The sequence below is a fragment of the Calliphora vicina genome, chromosome 3 (assembly GCF_958450345.1).
Source record: "Calliphora vicina chromosome 3, idCalVici1.1, whole genome shotgun sequence".
Classification (NCBI taxonomy): domain Eukaryota; kingdom Metazoa; phylum Arthropoda; class Insecta; order Diptera; family Calliphoridae; genus Calliphora; species Calliphora vicina.
The window spans coordinates 93476614-93496265 of NC_088782.1; the positions used below are offsets into that span (position 1 = coordinate 93476614).

At 29.2% G+C, this 19652-nt stretch overlaps 1 protein-coding gene across 1 annotated transcript in view; it reads right to left on the reverse strand.

Moving 5' to 3' along the window:
- Zip71B (Zinc/iron regulated transporter-related protein 71B) overlaps window positions 1–15759 on the reverse strand; it is a 32541-nt gene extending 16782 nt beyond the window's left edge. The window contains exon 1 of the mRNA XM_065504052.1: window positions 15180–15759. Within this exon, the coding sequence (XP_065360124.1) occupies window positions 15180–15329 (150 nt within the window). The 5' untranslated portion in view covers window positions 15330–15759. The remainder of the gene's footprint in view (window positions 1–15179) is intronic.
- Between the last annotated feature and the right edge of the window lie 3893 nt (window positions 15760–19652).

The following is a 19652-nucleotide window of genomic DNA, read 5'->3' on the forward strand; positions in this document are numbered from 1 at the left end:
TAACATACATTTTTAAGAACAATATTAGATTTTTTTTGATATATTAAACGTGTTTCTATTCTTTACCGTTCTGGAGTTATGACTCTGTATGTCAGCTTTTTGGCAAAAAATTTGGATTTTTTGAACTTTGAACGACGAGCGGCACGGGTTAACGTCGTTTAATCGAGCTCAAATTTCGCCTATCTCAATATCATGTCATAATAAACAAATTTGAAAACAAATATGCTTAGTCAAATTCTCCAATTTTTTTTAAATTTAGCCTTTGGGTCAAAATAAGGAACATCAGAATTCATTTTAGAGGTATGGTTCCTCGGGCAAATTTACTTATTTTGATCCCTAGAATACGATTTTCCTTGTCATTTGACTTGGGCGATTTTTTTGCGTCCCTACAAATCGACCCGCCTTAATATATAGTAATTCATATGCGTATTATAATATATGTGATTTTTTGAAGCGGGACCTATGGCATATTATAGACAGACCCCCTCATTATTTGATAGTATTTTTGTTTAAAAACTATTTCTCAATTAAGAAAATTATAATTTATAAATTATTTATAAATTATATATGTATATTCGTGATAAATATATACTGAAACTACAATGCCAACTGAATCCACTTGGTCGACTTCTCGCACCAAACCAAATCAAGGCTTGGTAAAGCCGATCTACCATACCGCTAAAATAAGGTACATTTGTCAATCAATGCTCTCGTGAGAGAGCAAATTATAATGTATTTTTAGTTATAAGATTGAAAAACGAAAATGTAAAAATTGTTTTTGAAATATTACCACAAATAAAAATTTATATTTTTCATTTCCAAAAATTCATTAGCATATTTTATTGTGCATATCCTTATAGAAAATTGATATAGGCAGGGTTGCACAGTGGTTTAGAAACCTTTTTTTTTTGGAAATAATTCGGTATCTTGGGAACTATTGGAGATATTGTTACGAAATTTCACATGGTTTGAGCTGAGGTTTTCGAGTTGATTTACGTTTGTTCAGCTTCCTAGCGCTAATGGGGGCAAGTTGCTGATTTTTGAAAAATTATTAAAAAATGGGACTACTTGGCATAATTTTTAAATAATAAATTTATATAATTATACCCTTCACTATAAGTGCACACAAATAAAAAATATAGTTACTATGGTCACACGAAAACAACCGATTTAGTTATCTCAAAAGTCGAATAGTCGAAAATCGTAGAATAGTCGAAAAAAGTCGACTATTTAATTGTTAAAAAAATATTTAAGTGCAACAGTATACTAAAACTAAATATGCACACAATATATATAATAGAAATAAAATAATAGCTTACAATTTGGTACCCTTGCATCTAAATTTGTTAAGGGGCCCACATTAACATTAAACAAATTTAGCACCTAGTAACGCATATAACAATACCCCCATATCTGCTGGGCATTTCATTCAAACTCTAAATCTAAATATTGAAATATGTGATAAAAAAAATTAAAAATTCTCTTGTTTGTTTCAATCATTTTTTATATTCTTCAAATTTATTTTTAATAATTTTAATTTTAACCTTTGATACTGAAATTTTGCAATTTTGTTGCTAGTATTTGACATAAAATAATTTGTTATTTTGTCAAAATCATAAACACTTAAGAAAATATGAAACCGTTGGATTTTAAAAGACATGAGTTTCTGTACATTTAGGGTATTCAATTAATCGGGTTTCTGGTTTAATCAGTTAATCGAGCAAATAATTAATCGAGGTTTAGATTTATTCGGTTATTTTAAAATTATTCGATTAACCGAATAATTTCTATTTTAATTTTAAATTGAAAATACAACAACGAATTTAGTGTACAAAAACATAAAAAACTGCATATAAGGTATTTGAGATAATTTTTGTAAACATATCGCCTATTTGTTGCAACAACGTCATAACTCAAAATCCGTGTTTTTTGAACTGAGTAATACAAAATATGCGCCGTTCTATAATCTTTCATATAGTTTTATCAGTTTTCAAAAAAGTCTATTATTTTTTGTGTGAGAGTGTTTTTTTGTTGTAAACATCAAAATTAAAATTCATGTTTTCTCGTATATTTGATAAGTAAAAATTTGGGTTAAATACAGATTAGAAAGATGTTAACATCTACTATTTATAATTCTGAAATCGCATTATTTATTGAAAATTTATTTAAGAAATAGTAAAATGTCATAAAACATTCAAAGAAGTTTTTCTCGAAACGACTTTTTTGAATTATGACGTTGTTGCAGCAAATGAGCGATGTGTGAGTTTTTTAGGGTTTCAGTGAGATCTTCTGAAATAATCGTTTATAAAAAGAATATAATTTAAACGATTTTTTTAAATTTAATAAAACTTTTCTTTGAAAAAACTGTCTCGCTGATTGTATATGTTGGAGAAATCAAAAGCATGATAAAGAATATTCCTTTTTGGATTGTTTTAGATGATAAAAGACTAATTTCAAAAAAAAAATTTCGTCTATACATGTAAATACAAAGTTTTAAAGACATATAAATTAAATATGTCAGTTGTTATACATACTCTCTAATTATGTTTATTTGATGTTCAAAAAATATCTAATTTTAATTTGAAATTTGTATTTGAATTGAAAGGGAAAATAAATACAAAAAAATCTTTTGAAGTGCAAAAAAAAGAAGGAATTTCGGTTAATCTGTTAATCGACACAAATTAATCGGTTTATTTGTTATTTGAAAATCGGCAATTTTAAATTATTCGAACAGTTAACCGTCCAAAATTAATCGGTTAATCTATTAACGGTTAATCGATTGAATACCCTAGTACATATTCATTTGCCATTTCGTTTTGTTACAAATATTATGGTGAACCAATTAATGAAGTCACGTGTTTAATGTTTAAACAGTTGGATTTATTAAAATTATTAACATAGTTATAATTGTTATAAAATTAACAGCATTGTTTTCTTATAAGCTGCGTAAATACATATGCTTTAATATGCATAGCAAATATCGTTTATAAATACTAGGGTATTCAATCGATTAACCGTTAATCGGTTAACCGATTAATTTTAGACGGTTAACTGTTCGAATATTTTGAAATTGCCGATTTTCAAATAACAAATAAACCGATTAATTTGTGTCGATTAACCGATTAACCGAAAATCCTTTTTTTTGCATTTAAAAATATACTTTTGTATTTATCCGTTTCAATTCAAATACAAATTTCAAATTAAAATTAGATATTTTTTGAACATCCTATAAACATGATTAGTGAGTTGTATAACAACTGACATATTTAATTTACATATATTTGAAACTTTATTTATATTTACATGTATAGACGAAACTTTTTTTGAAATGAGTCTTTTATCATAAATAAACGAAGCTGTTAAATTAATCAAAATCTAAAACAATCCAAAAAGGAATATTCTTTATCATGCTTTTGAGACTTTTTTTTCCAAGAAAAGTTTCATTAAATCTAAAGAAAAAAATCGTTTAAATTATATTCTTTTTATAAAAGATTATTTCAGAAGATCTCACTAAAACCATAAAAAACTCACACATCGCTAATTTGCTGCAACAACGTCATAATTCAAAAAAAGTCGTTTCGAGAAAAACGTCTTTGAATATTTTCTGACATTTTACTATTTCTTAAATAAATTTTCAACATATCATGCGATTTCAGAAATATAAATAGTAGATGGTAATATCTTTCTAATCTGTATTTAACCCAAATTTTTACTTATCAAATATACGAGAAAACATGAATTTTAATTTTGATGTTTACGACAAAAAAACACTCTCACACAAAAAATAATTGACTTCTTTGAAAACTGATAAAACTATATAAAAGATTATAGAACAGCGCATATTTTGTATTACTCAGTTCAACGGATTTTGAGTTATGACGTTGTTGCAGCAAGTAGGCGATATGTATACAAAAATGATCTCAAATACCTTATTTGCTGTTTTTTATGCTTTTGTACACAAAATTTGTTGTTGTATTTTCAATTTGAAATTAAAATAGAAATTATTCGGTTAATCGAATAATTTTAAATTAACCGATTATTAACCGAATAAATCTAAACCTCGATTAATTATTTGCTCGATTAACCGATTAAACCAGAAACCCGATTAATAGAATACCCTAATAAATACATATTTAAAACAAAATCTATTATACCCTTAACCATGAGTTTTAAAGGTTTGTCAACTAAGTTCTAAATCCTTATAGATAGCGGAGTCCGTCTCTACATTTCTATCAAGAAAATCTGTCTTAAATGAGGTTATTTAAAAAAATTCGGGATTTGTCAGAAATACTGAATGTCCATCTGCCAAGTGTACATTATACCCCAATGCACGCCCCGTTGAATTGTAAATTTTGATTTTATTTTAAAACTTTACAAATCGACTACTCGTATAATAATATGAAGTTTTATAGTATCAAAATTAAAGGTATAATTATAAATTAAAGTAGAATAATTTTCAATATATAATTTGGGTTCTACCGTGATTCAATTATAAATTTTATTCATCGACGCACCGTTGACGCGATCGGAAAAAAGTGTTAATAAATCTGTATCTTCTAAATTAATGGTTTCATTGCAAAATGATGTGCTAACGAATCGAGCAAGAAGACAAAATTTGTGATAAAGGGTGTCAACGTCGACCACTTCTGGTTTGATAAACTTTGTACAGCTCGTAACAAATATATTCGGTAATAGTCCAAGCTTATAAAGTTTTTAAACCAGAAGTGCTCAACTTTGACATCATCAAATTAATTTTCTCGGATCAGTAGTTTAGAATATACAGATTTTTTACCACCATTTCATATGGTAACTCCAAAAAAATATATATATTCATTAACCCTTAAATGCATGATTTTTACTTTTATTTTTCTATTAAGTTACAAATATTTAGTTGATTTTTATTTATTTTATTTTCATTAGCTTTAGTTTGATTTAGAATTCTTTAGCTGAAACATTTCGTGCTCCATTTGATTTTTCTGAATTAGTATCAAGCTTATATTCGTCTAAAATTAAGTGGAACTGGAATGTAGACAATTGGCAACAATATGCATTAAAAGGGTTAAGACATGCCTGTACCAGATAAACAATTTGTATACATTTCAGTAAATAATTTATATCCATAGTAGTATAAAATTCAATTAATATAAATATAAACTGGAATTCTCCGATTACTAATTTAAGAAATATAAATACATGCTGCATACAGATGTTGCAAATAGGTGTTGCAATTTTAGCATTGAATGAACGTTTTAAATTTATTGAAGCAATAGAAGACTGACTATTTATAACTAGGTATTTTTTATTTGATTTGATTAAAATGCGGAGCACGTTTATTGTCTGGAATATTTTGTATTTGTTTTGTCAAAAGAAGTACTTTTGTAGCAATTTTTTCAAATAAAATTTGAACATTTATTTGTCTTTTACATAACTTGTGTTGAAACTTATTATGGAGATCACAAATAGGATCACCGTTTCTTAGTGTATTTAAACCGCTAAAGTTGAAATTAATTTATGACACTTTTTTTTAGCTGTGATGAAAACCGAAAGAGTTCCACAAGTATATGAGTACAAAAGAAGAATTTAATTATAAGCTAGTATATCGATACATTGTTTGAATAATCATTAATGTTTTAGAAACATATTTTGCATTATAAAATTCCAGTTTAAACAAAATATTTATATTTACGAGAATGTTTTGGATTTTAAGTGTGCCTGCCCATAACAAAAATATTTATTCTTTTTTGCAATGTGTAAAGAATTATTTATTAACTACTATAAATTACTTATCATTATTTTTTGTTGTACATTTTCATATATTTAAAAGTAATTGTTTGTTTATAAGCGTGTATGCCCATAAGTTTATGATAAAATATACATTAATTCCTATGATATTCAAAAGTTTAAACACCTTTTTCAAAAACATTTACATACATACAAGTTACATCGAGTGTATAGTTGATTAATTGCCAAATTTCGTAATTATAACAATTACGCCATTAAATAAGTATTTTATTTAGAAAAAAAAACATTTAAATAATGTATCTTTAACGTATAAAACTAAATACATAAATTATATTATTCACACAATTAATACATAATTTTAAATCGAATTAGGATCAAAACTTCCTGGATATTTATTTGGATATAGTTTGCATCATTATTTAACATAATCTGTGATATTTGTTTGATTTCATATTAATTCATTTAACATATGGAAAATAATTTATGAATTAAATATGTATACATTCATAGAATAATATTTCTAATCAACGTTTAGTGTTGTAGGAAATCATTTTTAATATCCGACACCATAGTTGGTGAACAGTATAATAAATATTAAAAAAATCATAGATCTTCATTAGCTATTATTCATAAAGATAATTGGGGGTTTCACACCATCGGCTATTAGGTCATAATGTATTAATATATTATTATAGTTTAAACAAATTTTTGTTGTACTTCAAACTAAAAAGTTCTAAACTAATAAGACTTTTTGAACAATGTTTATTGTTATACCCTTCGCCTTGAGTGGCAAGTCCATTGCAACGTAAGACTATAGTAAGTTGGAAATACAATGGGTCAAAATCGGGAAACATACTTCATAAAAAAAATTTTTTTTGTCATAAAATATTTTTTCCAAACATTTTTTTAAAAATTAAAAAAAAAATTTAAAAAAAAAACTTTTTTAAAAAAAATAAAAAACAATTTGGAAAAACAAAATTTTTTAAAAAATTTAAAAACAATTTAAAAAAAATAGTTTTGTTTAAATAATAATATTTAAAAAAAATATATTTTTAAGTATAATTTGGTGAAGGGTATATAAGATATATTAGGATATTATGACTTAATAGCAGACCGTTTGAATTACCCAAATATTTTTAAAAATATACATAAATTTATTTAGATATCAACTTACATATTTATTTGGACTTAATAGATTTAAATAGACCGAAAGCATTTTGAATATTATGCGGTTAGTTAAAGTACAATATTAAGCATGAATTTATTTAAATCTTATTAATATGTTGACAGAATATTTGATAAACTAATTCAAAAAATATTTCCAACAGAAACTAATATTTTGTTGTGACGTTAATGTTTTTGTTTACCTAAACACTTTCTAAACGCTATCAGGGCTTGGTGTTGTTGGTAATTTGGGTCAATTGACAGTAACAGCTTCTGTTACCTAAAATTTAAATTTATCTTTGCATCTTAATCATCTAACTATGTACTACATATCTAAATATTAGTCGCTCATACTGATAAACAAACTAATACTCATTATATACTTGATCTTTATTTGATCTTGCTTGCCATCCATCTTAAATTCGTCTACAGTGTAAGTTATAAATAAGTATCTAAATATTGTACATACTCATAACGGATGCTTAGTACAAAACTGTAACAACTCAAAAATTGAATTTTGGAAACATGTCTCTAACTACTGAACTCTTCCAGTTAATTCCATCATTTTGCGAGTATGGCATATTTTTTGGAGTTAGAGTGATTTTTTCTAAAAGAATTTTTTTTAAATATATTCAAAGCATTATAAATGTATGTATGACATTAAATGTATGTAATTTTATTTGAAATAATATTATTTATTTTTTTGAGTTGTGACGATATTTCATTAAGTGAGCGGACATGTTCGTATGTATGTCTGGCTGGCTCTTATGCACACATGACTTGTGTCTTATTTAGATTATTTACTAAGAAATTGTGTTTTCTTTTTTATACATTTTTTTTTAAATGATAGTACCGAGATAAATACATAAGTTGATATAAAATTAACAATAATCTGTAGATATCTTAACTAAATACAATAGAGTACTTCTACTGTACACCAGCAAAACAGCATGTGTACAAGTGAAAGATGTGTGTAGGAGTTAAAAGGCGTTCTTTAACACCATTTCCATAACACCTCAGCAGTTTTACAATGTCCGATTTTTTGGGCTGACTCCAATGTATTTGGGCTATTCACACGGTCTACTATTTGGTCATAATGTCCTAATATATTATGATAGTTTAAAAAAAATTTTGTTGTGTTTCAAACAAAAAAAGTTCTAAACTATTAAGACTATTTGAACTATGTTTGTTGGTTTGTCATAAAAATAATACTTTTTTTGTTTAAAACACAACAACAACTATTGTAATATATTAAGACTTTATGACAATAATAACGCATAATATGTTGATTATGCGGAAATCCTAATAAATTTTACACAAATTAGTTCTAAGTGCTCTGAAATTATAGTGTTAAGTATGGCGAATATCGGACAACATTTGTCCCTAGTCCCCATACAAGGCCCTCTCAGAAAATGACTTGAACATTAATAATTGCCTTATAATAATTAATATCATGATGAATTTGAACATACGCTAGTTTTATACAAACCAGTCCATAATTGAATATACCCTCGATATAATCCCTATATCAGAAAACTATTTGATCGTCTATATATAATTTATATATAATGATATTACCATAGCTCTCGACATAAGTCATTTAAAGTTTTAAGAAATTAATCACTCTATTAAATTCTGTACAGTTCGTACCATAACTGATACAAGTCCCCATAGAAGGCCAAAACTACATATTGATGGTGGGTATAGAAGATTTGGATACTCACTGTTTTGATAACAAAATGCAACATTTTCTGACGTTGTGTTTGGCAATACTACAAATTTTAAACTAGAGCCCACAAACATTAAAGTGGATTAAAGTTAGTTTAGTTTTATTTTTAGATTACACATTGCAAAAGGAAAAAAAATAACCATATACGGACACCACTACATGAAAAAAGGCCAACAAAAAACACCCGTATCTCCCAGTTTTGCCCAAAGTCATGGACATTTTTTTATGGGCCCCAAAAGATTTGGACCTTCGCGAGGTCTCGGTGTCATTTTTGCAAAAAAGTTATAATTTTCTCAGGCTCATATCTTGCAAACAGTTGGGAATTTTGATTTACTCTCTGAGGCAAAGTTGTAGCCCTTGACATAAATGAACATATAAAATCAAAAAACTTCATATTCTAGATCAAAATTGCAAAAAACTTTAAAAAAATTGATTTTTTAACCTTTTTCCCCTGTTCAGGTCCATAGGTAGCAAACCGTTCAAAATTCAAGGAAACAATCAACTACAAAAATGTAACTAAGATCTCAATTAACAACTAGAACATATGAACTTCATATGAATGATTCTTAACACCGTTAAATATTTGACGTAACCACCAAATAAAATATATTTTAATGCTTGTATTTAATTCAAAAACTCCTTTCAAATTCAAAAGAAATATTTAGTATTATTTTATTTGTTGTTGTTTGATCTTACAAAACTCCTGTAAGTGTAAACAATGTCAAACTAATATGTGCTTAAAAAGTGTTTACACGTTTTTGAGTAAATATATGCCGTGTGTGATCCTACTTAAAGTAATTGAAAAATGTCTAAGCAACCAATTCGGTTCAATAATATGATACAAAATTCAATTGAACAAAACAAAAGTTCTCAAACTAAATTATGATCACTATTAGATCAGTCAAATTAAACTAATCAGAAAAATTAAATGTGTAGTATTTATTCAAATCCTAATAATATTTTTTCAAGTTAATTTAATTGCTCTGCATTATTTATTATTTATATATTGCCACAACTCGAAATTTAGAAAATTTCTTTAATTCTCTAACTAAGCTCTTTCTTATAATTCAATATTATTTAATTTTAATATTGGGTTTTTTTCAGAGTCTATTACACTCACGTAATTTGGATTAATCATATTTAAAGACTATCTAATAAAATGACATCGAAAGTGATTTTATTCGAAACAGAATTATTTGAGTTATAACTATCTTACATTAAGCAAGTGATGTTTCTCTTGTGTTTTAATTGCAATCAATAATATAAACAGATTGCATCGATCTTACTTTTAGTAGTTAATGGTGTAGAATATTAATAAAGAAATTAAAAAAATATATAAACCGTTTGGCTTTCCCGTGCTCAAAAAGTCATCGTCATTCACACAGAATAATATGTCTCCTCTTGATTTATAAATCAGACATGTTTTTTTTATTTTAATGTATTTTTAAGTGATAATATGCGTTGAGTTTTGATTAAATTTATGATGAATTTATTTACTTTTTGTAAAGATAAAGATAAGTAAAGATAGTGATATATATTTCGTTTCTATACAAATATTTACGTTTAGTACATAATGAAAATCTTTTTTTGTTATACCTATCTTCAGCTAAAGTGTCGTTGTAGCATTTGTATGGATGAGTTTAATACGAATGTTTTTTCAACCTCATTAGCTGTTCTACATAATCCGATTTAATGTTAAAATTTAGATTAAATATAAATTATGTTTTAAGTTATCATTAAATATATGCAGATATAAAATAATAAGCTTAATACCAACATATTTAGGTAATATTAGAATGGAAATTTTCAAAAGTATGCAATTTTTCTTTTGCTTTGTTTTGATTTCGAGATCTTGGAAGCTTAATGAGTATTAATATGTAAATTTTAAAATTTGTAGTCCTGCGACCGCTGTCTCTTTAATGTTGGTCGCGAAGAAACTCAACGATTGTGCGGATACACGATGGCCACTACTTGTGCGAAGGTATGTCAACAACAAAGTTCTCGAACGTATCTATCCTTTGAAAAGTTGAATTTTAACCAACATACTGATAGACGGACTTTCCTATCTACAACCATCCAGAATAGTGTATACACTTTTATTAATATTTTGTGTCATTGTATTTTTCCAGTTATTTTCTTATAAATTCCAAAAAAAAATATGTATATGGGGGATTTCATGTCAAGTGAACCAACTTTTAAAATCGAAATACATAGCTAACTAAATTACATTTAGTTAGAAATAGTTAATAACTTATATGGATGAGAAACTCAGAGAGTTCTTGACCGATCTTGTTGAAAAATTGTGTCTGAATTACTATCCAATAGGTCTAACACCTAGACCTATCGATGACATCGATTTTAAAGTTGGTTCACTTGACATGAAATCCCCCATATGTATAAAATAAATTCCGAAATTTGAAAGCAAAACATTAGACTATACCTGATTTACTTTAAAAAATTGATACCTGTGATATATTGATTGTTAACTTAGGCCCTGCAATTGTGTATTTGATAAAAACTTTTGACATAAGTGTAATTTTAAAACATAACCTGTATTTGGTATCGTTGGAAAGGTAATTAAATGTATAAGACTGTGAAATTATTGTAATTGATTTAATATAAGAATTTATTGGGAAATCTTTGGTGTGAAATTACGGGAATAATCAAACAATTATGAAAAACTTTAAGGGCCTGATTCAGAAATACGAAAGGAAAACAATTTTCATATTTTTGTATGAAAGAAGTTTTTAAATAATTTTTGAGTGTTTTTCATACAAATATTTTAAAATTGTTTTCCTTTCGTTTTTCTTAATCAAGCCCTAGTTAAAATAAATTAAAAACAAGTAAGAGTGCTATATTCGGCTATGCCGAATCTTATATACCCTTCACCTTTGTTGTGGATGCATTATTATTTTTTATAATTAGTATATATGTATGTACATTGCCCACTTTCAGCTTACAGCATCCTAAATTTATCAAGAACACAAAAAACAACAACAACGCCAAACGAAACAGAACACCAAAAGAAAAAACAAAATACGCAAGGCAATGAAACCAACACACATCCAAACATACGTTTAATTGTATAAAAAACAACAACAACGCCAAAAGAAACAAAACACAAAAGAAAAACAAAATACGCAAAGCATGCACATTCAAACATACGATTTGTTGATTTTTTGTCAAAAAAACCAACACACAACCAAACAAAAGTTTAGTTGTATAAAAAACAACAACAACGCCAAAAGAAACAAAACACAAAAAAAAACAAAATACGCAAAGCTTGCACATCCAACCATACGTTTTGTTGTTTTTTTGTCAAAGCATGCAATACATTGTGTTTTTTGATGAAATTTTCAGAGGTTGTCTCGGATTTTTGTTCATATCTCCGTTATTTATGGACGGATTTTGCTGATTTTAAATAGCAAAATTCTCGAAAGTATGTCTGACAGAATTGTTGAAGATTTGGATCCCGGAGATATCTGGGGCCTTCAGAAAATTGATTTCAACAGACAGACAGACAGACAGACAGACAGACAGACAGACAGACAGACAGACAGACAGACAGACAGACAGACAGACAGACAGACAGACAGACAGACAGACAGACAGACAGACAGACAGACAGACAGACAGACAGACAGACAGACAGACAGACAGACAGACAGACAGACAGACAGACAGACAGACAGACAGACAGACAGACAGACAGACAGACAGACAGACAGACAGACAGACAGACAGACAGACAGACAGACAGACAGACAGACAGACAGACAGACAGACAGACAGACAGACAGACAGACAGACAGACAGACAGACAGACAGACAGACAGACAGACAGACAGACAGACAGACAGACAGACAGACAGACAGACAGACAGACAGACAGACAGACAGACAGACAGACAGACAGACAGACAGACAGACAGACAGACAGACAGACAGACAGACAGACAGACAGACAGACAGACAGACAGACAGACAGACAGACAGACAGACAGACAGACAGACAGACAGACAGACAGACAGACAGACAGACAGACAGACAGACAGACAGACAGACAGACAGACAGACAGACAGACAGACAGACAGACAGACAGACAGACAGACAGACAGACAGACAGACAGACAGACAGACAGACAGACAGACAGACAGACAGACAGACAGACAGACAGACAGACAGACAGACAGACAGACAGACAGACAGACAGACAGACAGACAGACAGACAGACAGACAGACAGACAGACAGACAGACAGACAGACAGACAGACAGACAGACAGACAGACAGACAGACAGACAGACAGACAGACAGACAGACAGACAGACAGACAGACAGACAGACAGACAGACAGACAGACAGACAGACAGACAGACAGACAGACAGACAGACAGACAGACAGACAGACAGACAGACAGACAGACAGACAGACAGACAGACAGACAGACAGACAGACAGACAGACAGACAGACAGACAGACAGACAGACAGACAGACAGACGGACATGGCTTAATCGACTCCGCTATCTATAAGGATCCAGAATATATATACTTTATAGGGTCGGAAATGAAAAATGTAGAAATTACAAACGGAATGACAAACTTATATATACCCTTCTCACGAAGCTGAAGGGTATAACAAGTAAGAGAGCTATATTCGGCTGTGCCGAATATAATATTTTTAGGTAAACAAAATTTATTTTTTTCCAAAGTTGATTTTTTAAATTTTTGGAATGAAATATTTTTTCGAATTGTTTTTAAATTTTGTTTTTTAAATTTCAAAATTTTTTTTTTTTTGTTTTTAAAATTTTTTTTTAATATTTAGCGACTTTTGGTGTAAAAAAATGTTGAACCCTCATTAATATAGACAATATTAATGAGGGTTCAAAATTTTTTAGTTAGTAATCCAGATATAGGATAAAAATCGAGGATGTCCTTGTTTTTTCCTTATATCTCAGCCATTTGTTGACCGACTTTCTCGATTCTTCCGAGCCGGAAGAATTCCTGAGATATTGATGTATGAATCGTGTATGTAAGTTATTTGGGGGCTTCGTTGATTGCAACAGACAGATGGACAGACAGACGGACATGGCTTAATCGACTCCGCTATCTATAAGGATCCAGAATATATATTACAAACGGAATGACAAACTTATATATACCCTTCTCAGGAAGGTGAAAAATATAATATAGATATTGACAATTCCATGTCATCGTACGTGACATTTGTACGGCTCTAGAGTGGAATAGATTTTGCAAAAATAAGAGTATCTGACAAATAAAATAATAAGTTGTTTCGAAACATTGTTGTCCAAATTATCGAACGAAATAAGGATTATCGTATGTGACATAAAAAGGATGAAATTTTGAGGTACATGTAGAAATATGAGCAAATTTGGGAATCGTGAGAGGCGTAATGTTTTCTTTTAATTTCTTACACTAAACCAAATATTTTTCCTTTACAATCCATCATATTTAAATAAAATCAATCATTGGATGATTTGGACGTGACAGATTTTTTTCTTATAGTAAAACCATATATATTCTGTAAATATATGTATACAAAAACTAAATAAATAAATATAAAATATATATTCGGTTTTAATAAACAATTTGATGATAGCAAAAAAACAGAGTCAAATTTTCATACTACATTCTAATTGGAAGTTTAATTTTCACCGCAATCTTAGCCTAAAACATACAAATTAAATTAAAAAATTAAATATTGTCAGTTTAAACTATTATTTTTGCCTTTAAAATGTAATAAGCTCTAAATACTTTCACATAGTAACATTTTAGAGTTTTCTCCTATTCAAATAATTTTGAAAAAAAGATTCAAGGGTTTTTGTGTTTTCAGTCGTGGTTGTCATTCTCGTGGAATCGCCCATATGGGAATTGCCCATATGTATGTAAAAGATGAAATAAGTTTGAAAAACAATATGTCCACAGAATATAAGTATACAGCGATTTCATTTCGAAAAAATTTTAAAGCATAATTCTGGAATTCTGAGACAGGGGGAAAGCCATATATTGCCATTTATTTTGTTTCTATGTCAAAAGAGTTTAATAGCAGACTGTTAATTAGTGTTTACCAATATAAGCTATTTATTGCTCTGATAGCGTTTAATCTATATGTTTGCAGCAAAATGATTTTAAAACATATTATTTTGACTTACATACATAGATTTTATTGAATTAATGGGAATTTTCATTTTGATTTAACAAAAATAAATATGTATTTTGATAATGACACGATTTGGAAAACATACATGGTGAGTACGTATATGACTACGCAATGGACCGTGTTAAAAAAAAAATAACAAAAAACACCAGCAACAATAATTTCAACTCTATGTGAATTAAGCTTAAATTGTTATAAGTATGTACGTACTTTTGTATTTGCTTATTTTATTATGAATTAAAAAAGAGCGAAATAACAACAAATTAAATAAAGGTCACATTTGTTTTCCATCAATTCAAAGGTGTTACAGTCCACAATACAATATGAATAGATTTAAATTGACCTTATTTAGACTTACCTCGAAAGACATGGTCCCGCCGTTGCCATACTTTTGAAAAATATGTGCCAAGTAATGGTTATATTCGGTGGAAGCGTTTACATCCGTTAAGTTCACTAACACACAGGTGGCCATTACCAGCCAAACGGATATGAATTTCAATTGTGCCATTTTGTTACTTTGTATTTTAAATTTGTTATTGTATCCTTTTTTTCTTGACTTTATTCTTGAACTTTGTTTTGTTTCACTTTTTAATCAAAACTTTCAAAAATAACTGTAAGTATTTTTATGCACGAGTATTTGATGTGATTAATTTTTAGCGCATAACTCTAAACAAATGCATAATTTTATTTTTTAAAAAGCGTATAGAAATATTTCTATTTAAATCAATTTACACAAACTATTTTCGTAACATCACTTTTTCAATTTGATCATTAAGAGTTGATACATTTATTTCATTTGTTTTACTAGTATTTTTTACTTATTACTACTGTTATTTTCAACTGCTCATCTGCTTCTATAGCACGCTCGTATTTTTAATTTTTACCGCTTGCTACCTACTAGCTTGCTGATCGCAGTTACTGCCTTTAGCTTATTGAGCTCTTCACTTAGATTACCCTCTCTATATGTACAGACGAGTACATAAGCGAATAAATTATTTAAATATGCATGTATTGTATTCGATTGTTATTCGCTTCATTTATGAAGCTTAATTCGAAAGCTTTTTTACAATGTTTTCCAACGACTAAAAAAATAACTGATTTTATTTTAGGTCTAACACCTTCACAGCTGATAGAGATAGTAACTACCATTTCTTTTAGAATATATGGATTAAGAGAGTATATTTAGCAGTGTTGCCACCAAGAACGGGAAATCATACGGGAAAAAATTACACATGTAAATAAATTTTCGTGATTTCAATAGGAGAAATGGTCTAAAATTGTCATGAATATAAAAGGTTTGTCACAGTGGACTCTGGGATGTTTGGACCAAATACGATCACTTTATTGTCAATGGACAATTTTCACTTGCGGTGATTTTAATTTAACCAGGAATTGGATATATGAGGGATATTAAATCAAGGTTAGCAATGTCTTTTTTAGGTGAACTTTTATAATTTAATGAATTCTTGAGATAAGTCAAATATGTCAATCTCAAATACGCTTTTAACAAATATTAATCAATGTTCATTCGGAGATTGTTCCATTGGAAATTGTTACATTTCTATTAAAAATTTAACAATATTTAAAAAATAGCACACTGTTTGCTTTCGAATTTTAATTTATTCCTAATTTATATTACGTGCTTTGAAATCAGTTTTTTGTTTAAAAATTATAGCTCTGATCATTTTTCTTCCCAGTAAATACTTTACCAGTAAAATCTTGTAACGTTTATATTTTTAAAATTTGTAGTTATAAATTTGAAATAAAGCTTCCAAAATAGTAAGTCAATTTTATTGTTTATTATTTAAAACACAAACCGGAAACCAGACAGACAATAGCATAAACACAAAACAGTTCTTACGGGTATAAAAAATAACTAGTAACAATTTGTAAATAAATTTTTCTCCCACAAATTCCTACGTTCTTGTTTTTTTCTCTTAAGATTGGCTAACGTTACCCCGAAATAACTGCAATTACCGTTACCGATATAATAGTTTATACCGTTATCTGTAAATACCGTTACCCTTATTCTATAAACAATTTAAAATTATAAAAATACAAATTTTCGATTTTGGGTTATCTTGAAAATTAACGTTTTTCCAATAACAATTTGTAATAACTTGTAAAAATATATAGTTATTGTATAGTATTTGTTGTTTTATATTTATACCCTACACCACCATAGTGGGGAGGGTATTATGCGTTTGTGCAGATGTTTGTAACGCCCAAAAATATTAGTCTAACACCCACCTTAAAGTATACCGATCGACTTAGAATCACTTTCTGAGTCGATTAAACGATGTCCGTCCGTCCGTCCGTCTGGTTGGCTGGCTGTCCATGTAAGCCTTGTGCGCAGAGTACAGGTCGCAATTTTGAAGATATTTCAATCAAATTTGGTACATATTACTTTTTCGGCCCAAGGACCAAGCCTATTGAAACTGGCTGAAATCGGTCCATTATTTCACCTAGCCCCCATACAAATGTCCCCTCGAAATTGGACTTTATCGGTCATAAATGTTTAATTTATCTATGTATCTACACAAATTTCGCTCCAAATAAGTTTTATATATACAAAATTCATGTCACCAAATTTTGTTACGATCGGTCCATAATTAGTCATAGCTCCCATATAGACCCGCTTCCGAAAATCACTTTAACGTGCATAAATCGCTTAAAAATGTTGGTATACACACAAAATTCAACATAGTTAACTTTAATATAGACATAAATCACACGACCTAATTTTATGGTGATCGGTCCATAATTGGTCATAGCTCCCATATAAGGCCCACTTCCGAAAATCACTCAAAAATATAAATTATTGAAATTTTAAAAGAAAAATATTTTTACTCATTTACTTTGTGTAGGGTATTATATGGTCGGGCTTGACCGACCATACTTTCTTACTTGTTTTTTCATGTTGAAATTAAAAGTCTTATATGTATATAAACTAAAATTTAGTTTCTATTACCAATATTACGCAAACAAAACTATCAAAACGGCGAAATGTCCACTTGGAAAACCAAACATAGCAATCTCCAAATTACTTATCGTATTTTTCTGCAAATCTATTTTTCGGCCACGGGCGTCCTAGTACATATAATTCCATTATACTGAGTAACAAACGAGTACAATATAATAAATATTGTTACGAAATTGTACTTGAATTCAAATGTAACGATTTTAACGGCTGATTTAAAAGTAGCAGAATGCTTTTAAATAACAGTCCTGTAATAGCAAACTGTAACATATATGTGGGCATTATTAACATTGAATAAAAGCTTTCAGTTGACCATTGATCGTAAGTTGGCAACGCTGTTTGCTGCGACCGTATATTCGAATTCGAATATTCAGTTAAAGAACATTGTAGAAAGTACACCACAGTTGGCGTATGTATTAGAAAGCTCTAGAAAATACGAACTTTGACAGTTAAAGAGCGATCTAGAGTGCAGATGGCAGTGTTATAAATAGTGGCAGGGGTTGCAGTAGTGAGTGAGTTTATCAGAGACGCTTTTCGAATAAACATCAACTGAGTGCTGTGTTCGTGTACATTATAAAGTGTGTGTATTTCTGCGAATTTATAAACGTGTATAAAAAACCATTGAGTGACTATTTAATTCTGTTGTTGAACATTTTAAATAAATAAAGAGTTGTTACAATTTTTAAACTATAAACGGCTTTTATTTGCAATCAAAAGTATCCGGTTTATTTAAAGGAAATAAACCAACGTTTTGAAAAGGTTAAAACGTAACAATGTGAATACTTTTAGATATACTGGATTTTTATTAACTAAAATAGAGGATATTGCTACTATCCCTCATATAAATGTACATATTTATTTCAATCGGTTTTGAAATCTGAACAATCCATAATTCATTCAATTAAAATCTAAAATATAGATAAAAGACATACATTGACAATATATTTTGGATATAATTGGAATTTAAAATTACACATGAATTACACATTCACTCAATTACACATGGGCTACACATCCAAGTTAAAATTACACACAATATGTGTAATTACACATGAAGTGGCAACACTGATATTTAGGTAGGTAAATTTTTTACATTCTTGATGCATTTTTTCTTTTTAGAGTTGCCACAATTTCCGTTGCCATTTGCTCTAACTTCTGCTTTATTTTCGATTAGAGTTCGAGTTGCACAGCTGATAAGAGCGGATGAATTTTTTGTGGCGTCGATTTGATTTTTAATTTCAAAACATCAATTTTATTTTGAATAAATTACTTTTATTTGGAGAGTGAGACGACTTTTATGTAAAGTTTTATACATTTTCACTTTTGTCGACCAGTAACTACTCTTTTCACAACGAAACTTGCTAGTATTGTGCAGTGTATATGGGACGCCATTTTGTAGATTCCTTTTAATTTAAGGTTTTCTAATGAGTGATCCTGAGGAACTTTTGCTTGATCCAGGTGGTCATTTTGACAAACTGCCACCGGACAAGTCATATTTGAATGTAAATTTGTACAGCACGCCAGAAAGTGGAAAATGTGCCAACTTAACATCGGACTATATGCTGCCGGCTGATAATTTGATTATTACACCGGACAATTTACAAACGATCAGTAACTTCAGTGCAGCGACATCGGGCATTGATAGTACATCCCAGGCCACTTTCCAATTGGCTGGTAATATGGATGCAAATTCGGGCAAGAGATGCGAAATTTTTCGAATGATAAGCCGGACCATGTGATTACACGTTTAAGCGTTCCAATGGACGATTATGAAAATGTGCATTCTCCGGGCACATTAGATGCTGCCATGAATCTTATGGGATTTCAACAGGTGAAGAACAGAGCTAAGAC